Source organism: Bactrocera neohumeralis, chromosome 4 (assembly GCF_024586455.1).
Source record: "Bactrocera neohumeralis isolate Rockhampton chromosome 4, APGP_CSIRO_Bneo_wtdbg2-racon-allhic-juicebox.fasta_v2, whole genome shotgun sequence".
In the NCBI taxonomy this organism is placed as follows: Eukaryota; Metazoa; Arthropoda; class Insecta; order Diptera; family Tephritidae; genus Bactrocera; species Bactrocera neohumeralis.
In genome coordinates this window covers 39,377,112-39,393,333 of record NC_065921.1, presented here as the reverse complement: position 1 = coordinate 39,393,333, position 16,222 = coordinate 39,377,112, and the positions used below count along the sequence as shown (strand labels likewise).

The following is a 16,222-nucleotide window of genomic DNA, read 5'->3' as shown; positions in this document are numbered from 1 at the left end:
ATTTAGTGGGACATGACAGGCAGTTTTATTGCAATAAATGCTTTAGCGGACAGACATGAGAATCTATCGACATCGACAGTCTCAGCGTAAAAGTGAATAACATTAAGTGAATCTCTACCTTGCCTGTTACCCTGAAAAAAAGTGTTGATTAATCCTTCTATTTAAGAGTGTAAGTATCAAATCCATCAAAAAGAAATTTTATAACACTTTACTACAGTATATTTCATATACATAGGTACATATAAAAATTATTTTAACTATTACTAAGTCGAATTTCACTTGGATACTAAGTAAGAAGTTGGCACTCAAATCAGTTTTCTGCAGAGGTCATTGCTGCCTTCGCTTACGTCTCTTTTACCATATTTTGCCGAAAAAAGGTTTAAAGCCGCCACCAAAGCCACCGCCGAAGCCCTTCAAACCGCCGAGTCCACCGAATCCACCAAGACCGCCGAAGCTCTTCAGGCCACCAAGTCCGCCGAGTCCACCCCAACCACCGAATAAATTACCACCAAAACCGTGACCACCGCCAAGAAGCAAACCCAAACCGCGAGCCGAACGTGCCTTTCCATCGTTATCCGTGACATCCACCACAGATTGATCTGCATTTTCAATATCCAGTAGGCTAATGGGCGCCGCTTCAGCTACATCTGCCACCTCCACAACGGGCACTTCCACCACTGCGACAGGCACTGCACGCGTTTGACCGGCGAAGCAGGCGAAAAATACCACAAGAAGCGCACAAATCGTTACTGATTTCATTTTGTAGATTTTTCTAAAGCGTTCACTTTGTGTTATATAATATTATTTCACTAAACGTTACGAGTTCGGGTTGGTTGCGCGCGTTCAAGACCCTTTACCACTGGTGTCGTATGCAGTTTTGTTGCTCAGAAAGTGCGTGACGGCTTTTATATGGCGCTTTTGCTGTGCGTTGCCGTCGTAGTTTCTGATCAATTACTTTCCTAGATCATTTCCCGACCATTGTTACCTACCGGCAGAAGTACTCAAACATAATACATAAGTACTTAAGTAGATGTGTATGGTAAATATGCTGTGCCTATTTGCATAGTAGCCAAGCAGCGAAGCCACGCCAACATTTCTATCCATGAAATCCATGCTGCTGGCTGTCGGAGCGAATCGTGGCACCACGTGCGTTGCGGCCAAACTCGGGCGATAATTACCAAACCAAATATTTGCGGACACAGAGGCAGCAAAAATGTTCGAGCGTGGTCAAAAAAGCAGAAGATTTACTTTCATTCATTGACGCAGCAAACAAACCATAACTGTAGCCATTTACAAATTCCCAGTCCAGCGCTCATTGATCATATTCGCCCGTTTCCAGGCTGTTGGCAACAAACCGAGTTTTGCTCACCTTGCTCAGAGTTTGAGTTGCTGATCGAATTGAGCGCAATTGGCGCTGACTTTTTGAGTGTGTTTCAATATCATTTATTTACTGTTCATTTCATAATTGCGCCCGCGTACTTATTGTTGCTATACTTATCGTGGTTTCTCGCTGGTTAACGCGATTATCAAACTGTTATTGAGCGGTAATTGTGATTTTCAGGTGAAGTTCATTTTATTTAGAGCCAAATTATTGATTTTGCTAGCCACGCATAATCAATAACATTATTTTTCTTTGTAATAAATCATCACTCCCTGAGATTTTTCAGATGAATAGGCACATGTCAGTTCTTTTATGTATTTAGTGGTTGATGAAGTATGTACATGTGACCTTGAGCGAATAAGTTTCATTTATGAGACTTGCTCAATTTAAAAGTAATTTGCAATATATTTATTGTATTGCAAATTGTAATAAATGTTTATCATTTCCGAAGTAACCTATTTAAACACGGAGTACCAACACTTCGCAGCCATGTTGGTCGCAATTTGTTTGAACTTGTCGCAAAAGGACGTAAACTCACTGCAAACTCTTAGAAAACAAGTAAGAAAGGGCTAAGTTCGGGTGTCACCGAACATTTTATACTCTCGCATGATAAAGTGATAATCGAGATTTCATTATTCGTCATTTACATATTTTTCAAATACCGTATTTTTGTAAAGTTTTATTCCTAATGTACTATATATTATACAGAGAAGGCATCAGATGGAATTCAAAATAGCGTTATATTGGAAGAAGGCGTGGTTGTGAACCGATTTCACCCATATTTCGTACATGTCATCAGGGTGTTAAGAAAATATTATATACCGAATTTCATTGAAATCGGTCTAGTAGTTCCTGAGATATGGTTCTTGGTCCATAAGTGGGCGGCCCCACGCCCATTTTCAATTTTTAAAAAAATCCTGGGTGCAGCTTCCTTCTGCCACTTCTTCCGTAAAATTTAGTGTTTCTGACGTTTTTTGTTAGTCGGTTAACGCACTTTTAGTGATTTTGAACATAACCTTTGTATGGGAGGTGGGCGTGGTTATTATCCGATTTCTTCCATTTTTGAACTGTATATGGAAATGCCTGAAGAAAACAACTCTGTAGAGTTTGGTTAACATAGCTATAGTAGTTTCCGAGATATGTACAAAAAACTTAGTAGGGGGCGGGACCACGCCCACTTTTCCAAAAAAATTACGTCCAAATATGCCCCTTCCTAATGCGATCCTTTGTGCCAAATTTCACTTTAATATCTTTATTTATGGCTTAGTTATGACACTTTATAGGTTTTCGGTTTTCGCCATTTTGTGGGCGTGGCAGTGGGCCGATTTTGTCCATTTTTGAAGTTAACCTTCTTATGGAGCCAAGAAATACGTGTACCAAGTTTCATCATGATATCTCAATTTTTACTCAAGTTACAGCTTGCACGGACGGACGGACAGACGGACGGACGGACAGACAGACATCCGGATTTCAACTCTACTCGTCACCCTGATCACTTTGGTATACATAACCTTATATCTGACTCTTTTAGTTTTAGGACTTACAAACAACCGTTAAGTGAACAAAACTATAATACTCTCTTTGGCAACTTTGATGCGAGAGTATAATTAGTGTTCGCTATTAAGCAAATGATAATTTGATACCAAGTTCACTTATGCTGTCACCATGTCTACTTAAGACCTGATGTGCTTACTTTAAAATCGAGTGGACAGTTGGCAGCCAATATATGTATTTAGTATACAAAATTTAAGAAAAGGTGAAACGCAAAAAATGTTCACCAATTTCTCTTTAGAAGTATTTTTCACTAAGCTGTATAAAATCAACCAAAGCTTCAGTAATCAATTCTAAAGAACGCGTGGATCGACTTCATATCCTTAATGTATCGTCCTAAGGTAAATTGTAATCTGCTTACTTAGTTTTATTGGTACATGCAGTTGTGTTCTCGAAAATAATAGTGGCTCGCCGAAAAGTGGCGCTCTATTTTATTTGCGGATGAGAGCAAAATTGTTTTGTTTGGTGATATAGGCTCCAGGCAGTGTGTTCATCGTCCCCCAAACACAGAATACCACCCAAGGTACACCACAAAGACAGTTAAGTATGGTGGGCTAAAGGTTATGGTGTGGGCTTGTTTCTCGTATGCTGGCGATGGTCCGATCTGTTTGATCAGTGGCATTATGGACCAAGCAGTGTCCTTTAATACAATGAAAGATGTAATGCTACCGTATGCTAGTTGGAAAATGTCGTTAAAATGAACATTACAGCAGAATAATGATCCTAAACATACGAGCAAACTAGCTAATCAGTGGTTTGCATCTGAAAACATCAACTTGATACCATCGCCAGCACAATCTCCGGTCCAAAACCCGATCGAAAACTTGTGGGGCGATGCCAAGAGAAGCGTAGCAACAGCAAAATCATCGAAAAACACAGAGATTTGGCATGTGTTTAAGGAAGCATGGGCTCAAATCTCTGTGAAGCTGGGACCTTATTGATTTCATGCCACGCCGATGCCTAGCCGTTATAAACAACAACGGATTTACAACAAAATATTAGACCTAATGAATCATATTAAATATGAGTACATGTTACTTTCATATTCTCAGTTTTATCGTCTTTTTTAATAGCTTCTACTATTTTCTTGAACAGCCTAATTTTTCAATTTTATTTTGATTTAATAACTATATGTAAACTAAAAATTATTTTGGTAGATAAAGCTGTAAATATGTATATTATACTTTAATTAAAGTTATTTTTTTTCATAACTTTCTGATCTGATATTGTTCTAATCATGTGATTTAACTGTTAGATAGTAAGTAGCCACAGTATATTTATTCTTTTTGTGTAAAATCGCTGCAAAATTCGTTTGGCATGTGGAAACTAGAAGAATATTTTCATCGGCTTTACCTATATTTGGTTGTACTGGACATCATATAGAGCGACAAAAGTCAACAAAAGTCAACAAAAGGTCAATACAGAAGTAAACGTTCTCAGATTTCATTACCACAATTTGTGTGAGGATCCATGGCCATAGTTTTATAAGAACCCGGGCTGTGTACTGTAGATAAAAGTGAGCTGATGGATTCAAAATTGCATAATTTGATAAGTATGATAAGATGGTAATATAAAACTTACAAATCACATTAAGTTGGATGGATAAACATTAGAGTGATTCAAAAAAAAAAAAAATGTTTTTTTTCGTTTCGTACTCAGAAAAATAGGTTCCTAGACACCTCTAAGAAAGCCTCTCCAAACATGAGTTTTTAATTGTAACGGGAAGGTCCTCCTACATACAGTTTTCTATTTTTTCTTATCATCAGATAGAAAAATTTATATCTCGCTTCCAACTACTTGAAAAAATATCTTGTTTCTTAGATTTTGTAGGAAATTTATTGCTCTATAAAAATGGTCTCCTATGATTTTTCGATTAAGTTAAGCGTTTACGAGATATTCATCGTCAAACATCAATGCATATTAAGGTGGATCAAAAAAAAAAAATTTTTTTTTTCGTTTGATACTCTGAAAAATAGGTTCCTAGACACCTCTAATAAAGCCTCTCCAAAAACCTTATTCATAATGATTTTTTTCATTGAGTTATAAAATTCATAAGAAATAAAAAATTTCCCCAAAAATAATCAAATTTTAACTGTTAATATCTTTTAAACATTTGAGTTTACGAAAAAATCATAATAGACCTTTTTTGTAGAGCATTCAATTTCCTACAAAATCTAAAGAACAATATATTTTTTTAAGTAGTCGGAAGCGAGATATAAATTTTTTTATCTGATAATAAAAAAAAATAGAAAACTGTATGTAGGAGGACCTTCCCGCTACAAGTAAAAACTCATGTTTGGAGAGGCTTTCTTAGAGGTGTCTAGGAACCTATTTTTCCGAGTATGAAACGAAAAAAAATTTTTTTTTGAATCAGTCTAATAAACATACATATATACGTGCGGAAATTAATTAATATTAAGCTCTCGACAGTTGGTGCCATGTTCAAACACCGGTTTTACTAACCGATTTGCCACTCATTTGACGAAACACAGAAATGAAAGAAGTACATATACTACTCAAAGACAAGTGAAAATTACTAGATGTAACTTTGCAATCTAATCTACGAACATTAGTACATTCTGACCAAAATTTAAGCCAAACCAATTATATGGTACTTAAATTTTGCACAGAGAAATAATGAAATAGGGTTTAAAGTTCAAGCATTTCATTTAACCGACTAGCAACCTGCTGCTCTTGTTCAATGGTACCGTGCAAATTTCCACGATACTATACTAACTTCGATTACTTTTATACTCTTTCAACCTGTTGCTACAGATTATAATAGTTTGGTTCACCTAACGGTTGTACGTATCACATAAAACTGAGTGACATAGATATAGGGTTATGTATGTATAAATAATCAGGATAACAAGAAAAGTTTAAATTTGATTGACTGCCTGTCTGTCCGTCCATGCAAGCTGTAACTTGAGTAAAAATTAAGATATTTTGATGAAACTTGGTATGCAGGTTTCTTAGTACAAAAAAATACGAGTTCGTAGTTAAGCCATTAACCGAAAAGTTATAAAGAGCCTTAGTAACTTAAAATATTGTATGCAACTCAGCGCAGAGGATCGCTGTAATAAGAGGCACCTGTGGGCCAAATATTTTGGAAAAGTGGGTGTGGCCCCGCCCTTTAATAAGTTTAATGTATATATCATCCAAACCATTCAAGCTAAAACAAAGATATTCGTTCAGAGCAAATCGCTGACACTACAAAAATGATCAAAATCGGTCTGCTGCCCACTTCCTATATAACGGTACACATTAAAACTACTAAAAGCACGATAAGTCAATAACCAAATAAGGAGATATTAAATCAAACTTGGACGAAGAGCGTGGAACCGTCCTTCTTAGTTGAATTATAGCGGAACCTGCTCGACTGCTTTCAACCACATATATAAGATTCTTTTAGCATTCTCATGTTACATTATGACCGAGATCCTGCAAAAACCTTGCCTAATTCCTATAGGATAGAATTGTAAATTTCACTTGATTTTTTCACTTTCTGGTACACTTTTTGATTTAAGCACTCAGTGTAATGAGATTTGCTGGAATAGTGGCTTTGATGCTGGCACATCATACATTATGACCAAAAATTCTTTAAATCAAGCTGTTCGAGCCCTAGGAATTGAGTACGTGGAAACCTAATATAAAGAATTTCAAACATGCAGTTGACTTTATACCCATATATCGGCCAATTTGGAAGTTATTGAAATAAAGTTGAGAGGGCGTGTTTTGCTAATAACAGTGTATGTTTGTGCCTTATGTATTCGAAATAGGGCGAAAACTTGACTTAGCACCCATATGACAAATATGTAAGATTTTAAGACGTGCGTCTGACTTTACTCCATACATGTACCTATGTATATGTTTATATACATATTTATAAAACTGCTTGAAAATAAGCAATGTCAAAAATTAATGAAATCAACTAGTCCATTCTGTCCCCAATGATTTTAGTACAGTTTTCGATGAATGTTGACTTGTTTGTATGTCAAACTAATAAACTCAAGTCTCATCGGCAGTTATAACGCTCTATATGAATGTGGTATCAGAATTTGCATTTGCAAAAAGTGATGATATGGACTTTTTTATATTTGCATCAGTTGAAAAAGTCAAATTTCGTTCAGAACGAGGCATGTTTTCAACGATCTCTCAACCGTCTTTAAAGGCTTTGTAACACTCGCAGGCTTATGTTTTTGATAAAACTGTGTCACATGAGCCTTTTCCAACATTCGTAACGATTCTGCATACGAAATTTCGTTAAAAATACAAAATTTCAGACAAATTATTTGTTCGATATTTTTATCCATTGTAAAAATCGTAACGCACCATTGAGGCTAATTGACTGAAGCAGCTGCTGTAAACAAACTGATTGACACTTCGAGCGCGTTTTTGACATAGTAATTAAAGACAGCCACCTTAGGGAGCCACCTGTTAAAGTATAGCCTCTGATTTAGTAGGCGCCAGATTTAAATAGTAATTGTAAATTACAATTATTTGAGTTAAGGATAACCCTAAGCCTCTACCCACTTGTGTGAAAAAAGGCTTAATAAATAATCTTTCAGATAATCATAAAAATTAATAGTAAGAAACAATCAATATCAATAATTATGTGTATTATATATTGATTGTATATATTTTCTAATTAGTTTAAAAAAATATACTTAACTCTTAGCATTTACATTTAGATTTCATATTTAAATTTCGTACAATAAATAGTTACAATTATTGACACAATAATTATTCTTATAACAATTTAACTACCGTTCAATCAATACAAAAAATTTGATAATCACTACAACATAACTCATACAAACAAGTGTACAGCATATTCGCTTAATTATTTAACGTTTGTGATTGCGTTTTCTTCTGGCTTGCGTCTTCGAACGATTCAGACTCGACTTGCGGTTATTTCCCGATCTGTACTCGGCATGCGCAATTGCGTTCCATTCGCTTTCCGCTGCCGATGCGCCAGTGCGACCTTCGCCAAAATGAGCCGAACTTTTCGCACGACGCTTTTCATCACGCAAAATACCGCTTGCTGCGCGATTCGAGTCGACGAAGCGTTGTTGGAATTCATAAAAGCGGTTATTCAGTTGGACTTCATTATTTCCGCCGGCCGCAGCGGGAAATGTCGCGAATTGTCGGGGTCGACGTATATTGTCTTTGACGAAGGCGCGTGACCAAATGACCGGATCCAAGCTGGCGTCATAACCCTCATGATCGGCTTGCCAGGGATATGCCGCAGCCGAAGCGATGTAATTACAGCAAAACACAACAATAAATGTCAAAAGCGTGCACTTTAATTCGTATGACATCGCTAATTAATGCAAAACGAGTGACGACGCGAATTTCCTTAGAACTTTAGCGCGAACACACGACAAATTGCTAACGATTTTTGATTTATTTTGGTTTTTGCTTGAAATGTTCGGCGTCTAATGCTTTTTGGAATAATTCTTAATGTTAAGAAACCGTGCGCTTGCCCTGCGGTTTTGTGGGAAACTGTTACATTCCAACTGCCGGCCAGTATTCTTATATATATTTTCATTGAACAGCTGCCGTACGCATGTGTCTGTATGTATGTACCACTGTGCCAAGGGAGTTAATGAAAATTCCGGTCTTACTGGCTACAAATGTATTGGAAATAGATTATAAATGTTTATGGATTTCTCCAAAACCCTGCTGTTCCATTTACTTTACAGCGCTGTTTGCTTTCGTCATGTTCTAACTACCTGCGCGTGCGCATGCGCTGTTCTTTTCTCACACATATTTTATTGCACCTTAAGGCAGGTAAGTGCCTACACCCGAGCATGGCGCGCAGTTATTGCGTCGTTAGAACATTGCAATAGTCAAATAGTCGTAAAGATACCCGATTGAGCGACAGCTGTGTGCGTCACAGTGTTGTGCTTGGAGATTTATGACCTTTTCCATTTGGATTTAGTTATTTGAGCAGCGCGGCAATCCAATATTTATCCTGGCACATACGCTCGTTGAATAGATCACGTAACTGTGCTAATGTCTCACAGTAGCACAAAATATTTATGGCTCTATATGAGTACATTAAGAAAAGGAGATTCGCTTCTTCGCCCACCGATAGCAGCCATAAATTCAAAATCTAAATCTACTGCTATCAGGCATATTTGTTGTTTTCGAAAAGAAAACTCTTCACATTCCGCTGTACTCGATTTTATCACCAACTGTGGACTCCGCTGACCGGCACCAGCAACAACAGTTTATGTGGTTTCGGTTAGCTGCAATTAGCAGCTCAACAAACCGGTGTCACCAGCCGGCAGACTCATGAGTGTCAAATGGCAGACAAGTTAGTTCGAAATATGACGTCTTTAATGGATTATCGCACGTTCTATGGCAACGTCAGTTCCGCAGAGTGTGATAACTACACTGAGAAAATTGGCTGCTTCATTAAGGCGAAATAATATTTTAACGAAAAGAGTTTTGTCCGAGTTTATGAAGAGAAGCTGAAATAATAATTTCTTGTTCTTTAGTGTTGTATTTGTGACGTTTCATATATTTATCTTATTTACTAGCGTAAACACAGCTACGCGGTTATAGCCGAGTTAACGATGGTCTAGATACCAACTGCAGCCAGGTCCTTCTCCACCTGAACTCTCCAATGGATTGGACCTCTTCCTCTTCCTCTGCTTCATCAGTCGAAAACTCGTAACGTCGACTCATCACATGTTGTCATCGTCCATGTCTCTGCACCATATAGCAGAACTGGAATAATGAGTGACTTGTAGAGTTTGGTCTTTGTTCGTCGATAGAGGAATTTGCTTCTCAATTGCCTACTCGTCTGAAGTAGCAGAGTCATGTGTAGAAGTTCACGCAAGTGAGGAAAGTTCATTGAATGCCATTCGCAGGCTAGAAACGATTCTTTTACATATGCCTCACACAGTTCACGACTTCTGGTCTTAGACCAAGGTTCTTCTGGGTAGTATTTGATGGCGACCTAGAGAGTGAAGGAGTACCCCTTCCTACGGTTTTTCGTTGAGTTTGGGACCCGCCACGTAAAAAATTGCTGTATTATTATATAACTAAAGCTGATGCTAGGTTAATCTGGTAGTTTAATGAGCACCTTGTAGACCAGTGTTGGTTCCTTGCGATACCAGTCGAAGTTCAGTTACGATATCAAAAAGGAGTAGTTATCCTTTAGGATGCCTGTGCTTGACGCAAATTTCAATAGATTCTGTGGCTTGACTATCAATACCTCTTCCAGTGTATTAGACAGTGGAGCCCCCAAATGCTTAAAGCGTAGCCGTACTAATGTGGGACATGATGCTCCATTGTTTCCTTGGTGCCTTGCTCTTGACATATTCTGAAGTCTTCGATATCTGACAGCCCCATTCTGCAGGTGTGTGCCACCACCATACTGATACCAGTGTGTATTCCAACCATGTTCCCATAGTCTCTTCTAGCGAGTGCAAGTAGGAAGTTTGTACATTTCTGATTTACCATTTTACTCATGAAACTGTAAAAGTTTTACACCCAAGTAGATCGAAAAATGATCACAGAGTTTGCTTATTTTACTGCAACTCGAGCGTATCCATGCAGCAAATTTAATTGGAGAAATTATAATGGCAACTGGTAAAGAAAGGGGTTAAATCTGCGATTAAAACGTGTAAATTTAATTAAAGTCATTAAGCGTTTTGTTATATAATTAGTATGTGCGAATAAGAGAGAGATTACAAAATACATTTGAATCAAAGTGAAACTGATACAGTCCAAAATTTGCAAATGAAGAAAGTTCGAAAGACCTCAAAATATTTCTTTTGATTAGATCTTGGTTTGAGAATGTCAATAGGGAGCGACTCACAGCGAGGAAGACTATACATTATAACTTACCGTCTACTATTAAAAATTACGAAGCTCTAAAAAATATCAATTCGATTTAAGCTTGCATTAAAGACTAAAATAAATAAGATTGGATTTACATATATTTTCGGTTCCATGGAATCTTCTTTGGGATAGGCCAAAATACCGTTCATGTTTTTTTCAAAGCTTCCGATTTTTCTTGTAATATAAAAAAAACAGGTAATTGGAGCCAGCATCATTAATTCCTAGGTTAAGTAAAATGAAATTGTAGCCGTATTCTAGGAGTCAGACTATTTTTGAGAAGCAAAATAAAAGTTTGAAATTTCGCCTCAGCATTGAAGTGACTCTAGCTAGTGCCATACTTCGCGACTTTAGAAGGCTCCAGCGAAAATTCTTTTGATTATTTCTATTTATATTTCTTTATTGCCTTTCTACGAAGGCTGCTATATATATTCTGGCCTAGGGCAACACTAAGTGTTGCTAGGTGCAATCTGACATTTCCATTGGAAAGTTTGACATTTTTTAGCATAACATCACTCAGAACGTTTTGTCATTTAATCGTGAATTGTTTTATTTACAGGGAATTAAAAAATTCATCTCGGCCAAAAAATGGAATCAACTCGTGAACATTTTCGTGCGATCATTTTTCACAACTTTCGACGTGGATTATCACGACAAGAGTGCATCGATGAACTAAAATCTTCGTATGGCTATGAAGCACCATCCTAAAGCACTGTGAAAAACTGGTACAACGAATTCAATCGGCCGACGCTCGCTCAAAGACGAATTCCGTGAAGGTCGTCCAAAAACAGCCGTTGTGCCAGAAAACATCGATGCCGTACGTGAACTGATAATGCAAGACCGTCATGTAACATACCTTCAGATAGAGGCACGCCTATGCATTTCTCCCACCAGCATACATTCGATATTGCATGAACACCTGGCCGTAAAAAAGGTTTGTTCTCGTTGGATCCCGCACAATTTGACAATCGCTCTCAAAAAAAGGCTCGATCGCGGTGCTTCAAAAGACGCTTATAAGATCGTCACAGGTGACGAATCATGGATCTATGCGTATGAGCCCGAAACAAAACAGCAATCGACAAAAAAAAAAAAAAAAAAAAAAAAAAACCATTTTCGTTGATAAATATGCCTATTTACATTATTAGGCCAGAAATATATATAGCAACCTACGTATTTCTATAAATTATTTCTCAACAACTTCAGTGAAGAGACAAATAAAGTTCTTTAACTTCACTCAAGAGATTACAGTTCACAGTTATAGAACAAATTCATTCTAATTTAAGAAAATATTTAAATTAAACGGACTGAATCTGAAAATTCTACAACCAAATTTTTTTTTTACTTCTATGTCTGTATGTATACATATGTGGGGAAAATGTATTTCAACATAAAATTAGCTAAGAAAAATCTTTCAGTTTGTGATCAGCCACGCCAGAGGATGTCTTGAAAAAAGTCCATAACCTCGTAATGCGTGTTGGTTGTGCGCAAGATAGCTTAGACAGTGGCATAAAAAAAAAATAGGACTGGATAGTACCTGCCCGCAACTCTAATCATCCAACAGTACAGATGAAACGAGACATAACTCAGATCTTTAAATAGTTCTGATTTTAGACACGGAATAGATTGATAAATAACATTATTCGAAAAATACTGTGGGCAAAAAATAATAAGACTTTTAATTTAAATTTAGCGCGAAAACCCATTCGTCGAAATAGCTTGATTCTATGTGGGTACGATTTCGACGATGAGTGAAATTATTCAACAAAGAAGTTCTATTAAATTTTGTGAGCGGAATTACATCTCTAGTCAGAACGGTGGAGACGGTCTTCGGTGATAACTGTTTGTCGCGAACTAGTGTTTTTGACTGATACAAATGTACGAAGACCAAGGAGTTGGTGCTTGAGAATCGACGATTAACAGTCAGAGATCTTATCGTAGAAATATCGGAAGAATCAGTGGAAACCATTTTTCGAGAATCATAATTGTTTGTCGAAAAACAGCATCACTAGTGTTTTTGACTGATCCTGAAATGTACGATCCGGAAACAGACGATCAGTCAGCCGGATACTGGTCAAAGACAACCAAAAACAAGTTGACAATTTTCTACGATTGCTTGATATTAATCGACGATATTCGTAAACAGCCGTAATTATGGGCCGATAACTCTTGGTTTTGCAACACGATAATCAGTGGCGTAGTTAGGGAGGGGTGAAGGGGGCCGTCGCCCCGGGCGCAACGTCTTGGGCGCGGCAAAACGATGTTCGCTGTTTTTTAATATTCTTTTTTTTGATTCTCCGGGAGTTTTTTGCCAAATTTTCAACTATGTAATATCAATCGACCGCTCCGAGGAAACCCTTTTTAGTCAAGTAAGCACACAAAAGCAGTATCGGATCTTACTAATGGTCAATTCATAGTTGGGGTTTTGGAGTTCTTTTTCTTGTAGTGGATAAAGTGCCAGATTAAAAGTCATTTAGAACTAAGGGTAATGGGTTTAATAGTATAAATTGAAGTCATAAGATGGGAAAGCGTACCTAATTGGTGGAAGGTGAAGATTTTTTTAACTTATTTCTTTTTTACTTTTGACACATTTTCTTAATTCATAAGTACTAGTTTCTTTGAAAAAGATATCGGTCCTAAGGCCGAAAGTAGCAGCAGAGCCAATAAACTTGGTGCCGTTATGCTAATAAAAGCTCATGGAAATTATTTGTTTTGCGCATAATGTTAAAGTACCCATTGCTACCAACATGCACTGGGGCAAAGAATTCAAAAACAAGTTTGTCACTCTGAACGTTAGAAATTTCCCGTTTAAGATGGAATTAGTTGTTAAATAACAGTGAAATTTCAAACTGGTTGCCTTGCAAGATGCAAATTATGAGCTGAACTCGGCTGGGTGTATGCAGCAGGCGCCAGATCATGCATTATGCATTAATATATGCAAGCAACATACGCAACATTGTGTTGCAGTTGTTGTTGTTAAGCAAATACAACATTGCCATTGACATTCCCGTTCATGTGGGCTTTGAATTATGTAAGACAGAGTAGAAATTGGCTGAAACTAGACAGACAAGAAGCGCAGAACGCCACAGGCAAATATCAGACTTGCAACATGTTGTTGCTGTACCTACATATGTAGGTCAACTGATGCGCCGGTTTTAAGTTGGTGAATCCTGTTAAGCTGCAGAAGAATCCGGCAGAGTATAAAAGCGCTTGCAACATGCCACAAGGCCAACAGTACGCGCTCCGTCGACATTCGCAACACTTGCAACATATTTGTTGTTGTTACCACATATTCGGCAATAAAATGAAGTTCATTTATTTGGTGTTTCTGCTGCTGCCTATTTTAGAAGCACGCGCAGCTGTCTTCCAACGACGCTACATACGCCAAGCAGGACGCTATGGCACCTCAGGCGGTTATCGCCCTAATCTCGCTTACAGCGGCAGCAATCAGGGCGGCATCAGCGCTAATGGTGGTGGCATTAGCAGCAGCGGAAATGGCTATGGCAGCGGTAATGTTAAAGTGAGCGGCAACGGCAGTGGAAATGTGCGGCTGGCCTATGCACCCGCTGGTGGCGCCATCGCCAACCGACCGCACAGTGGCATTGGTGGCTTCAAGTATGGTGGGCGTCCATCGCCGGGCAGTGATTTCGTCGTGAATGCTTTAGGCGCTGCCGGTGCTGGACCCAGCGGCGCATATTCAGCCAATCATCCGCAGGCGGTGTACAAAAATGTGGCCGGACGTCCGCAGGCGAATACGCTTTATCGCGTGGGACCAGGCGGAGCGTTGGCGAGCGCTGGCAGACCAGTAGGCGGCGGTGGAGCTTATCAAAGTGGCTAGTATGGTTTTGTTGTTTGGTAAACTTTAAAGACAGTTATGTTGTACAAATGCTTTTATATTTGATTACAAATAAATTATTTTGCGTATAAAAAGTTTGGAAAATAAAACTAAGGTTTCATAAATAAATTAAAGATTAGATGGATGTTATGATTTCTTCATAAGCAGACTGCTCGAAGCTCATCCACATTTTATGCGAATTTTCTACGTCACACCTGTTTAACTTCTCTACAACAGTTGATAGCCTTGGAAACCCTGTCCATAACCACCCATTTGTCCGAAAATTCCCGACGGGATGGGATATGCCGCGCCTAGCTGTGGCTGCAGCTGCGTAGCTTGTGCTTGTAGCGGCATTTGCGTTGGTGGCGGCACCTGATTGCCGTTGCCAGTAACTCCCTGTAGATTGGCCATATTCACGAGACTATCCAGGCTATTGGCGCCAGCTACCGTTGGTCCGAAATTGTTTTGCAGTTGAGGTAAACCGCCGAACATATAGTTTGCGTACATATCGGGTCCATTGAATGGGTAAGGTGGCAAGTTGTTGCCCACATAGTTGCCTGTGGCTGGATAGTTCAAACCAGCAAGATTGCCCAACTGTAGTGTGTTCACGCCTGGCATGGCACCATTAGCACCAGCTGGAGCGCCGGGCGCGCTGCCACCAAATGGCAGACCTATTAATCCCATACCAGGTGCGCCGGTAAAACCGCTGCCGCCATAAGCAAGTCCGCCATAGCGCGGGTATGGCATGAGGCCAACAACTCCACCGAAACCAGCCAGTCCTTGTGGCTGAGTCAAGACTTGTGCTGCTCCATTCAGTAGCGGACTACTTAAAGTTTTCACCTCCGCTTGCGTTGCACCATCGTTGTGGGGTCCTTTGGTTTGACGCGTAGTACGCTCGTCGGCTGGTTTGGCTTCACAGCTGTGATTAAGTGTCAAAACACCGATACAGAGGAGTATGGCTGCAATCTTCTGGTTTTGCTGCATGTTGCTTTCTTCAAGGCTGCGTACCGTTTACTGTGCTAAGCTCAATCAGCGTTTTGGCTATTTATTGTGCTCAAAGATCTCTTTGCTTACATTTCTTTCGTCTTTTCGGTTGTAAAACTTTCTTCGAGCCCACTCTTTGCATCGGCTGCTGTTAATCCCATTTTTATCGAGTGAAACTAAGCGATAATAAAAGTGAAATATTTTCTTTCATTCTTCTGTGTATTCATCGTGCACTTCTTTCTTCCCGCCGTACTTAAATAGCTGCTTACGTGGTGTGCTTTGCTTGCTTACTCAATACTAGAAAACGAAAAGTTTTGTAATCGTTTTATAAACAATTCACACCTCACGTCTAATGGACGCGGCAACAAGGTGCCAAGTGATTTGGCCCTCATTTTGTGGGGCATCTCTTTTTGAAACCAAATTTTATTTCCTCCATTGTCCAATAGAGTGGTAATAAATAAATTTTTATGCAGTCAATAAAAAGGTTTTATTGCGGATTTGTAATCTTAATTTTCTTTATGAGTAGAATCTCTTGGTTTCTAGGCTTTACAGAACTCTGTGGTGCATCTTTTTGAGCAGGAAAGCAATAAATTTTAAGAAGTTTTTTTGTTATCGAGTTT

General features: G+C 38.6%; 3 protein-coding genes across 3 annotated transcripts; 1 reads left to right on the top strand and 2 right to left on the bottom strand.

The window, feature by feature from the left end:
• Positions 1-354: 354 nt before the first annotated feature.
• LOC126754939 (keratin, type II cytoskeletal 2 epidermal-like) lies at positions 355-759 on the bottom strand. Its single transcript, XM_050467158.1, has one exon. The coding sequence runs from the start codon at positions 757-759 to the stop codon at positions 355-357; it is 405 nt and encodes a 134-aa protein (XP_050323115.1).
• A 7,008-nt stretch (positions 760-7,767) lies between these two features.
• LOC126757156 (uncharacterized) lies at positions 7,768-8,253 on the bottom strand. Its single transcript, XM_050470816.1, has one exon. The coding sequence runs from the start codon at positions 8,251-8,253 to the stop codon at positions 7,780-7,782; it is 474 nt and encodes a 157-aa protein (XP_050326773.1). The 3' UTR covers positions 7,768-7,779.
• A 5,834-nt stretch (positions 8,254-14,087) lies between these two features.
• On the top strand, positions 14,088-14,621 carry LOC126754934 (uncharacterized). The gene has a single exon (XM_050467154.1). It carries the CDS (start codon positions 14,088-14,090, stop codon positions 14,619-14,621), a length of 534 nt encoding a protein of 177 aa, XP_050323111.1.
• The last annotated feature ends 1,601 nt before the right edge of the window (positions 14,622-16,222 follow it).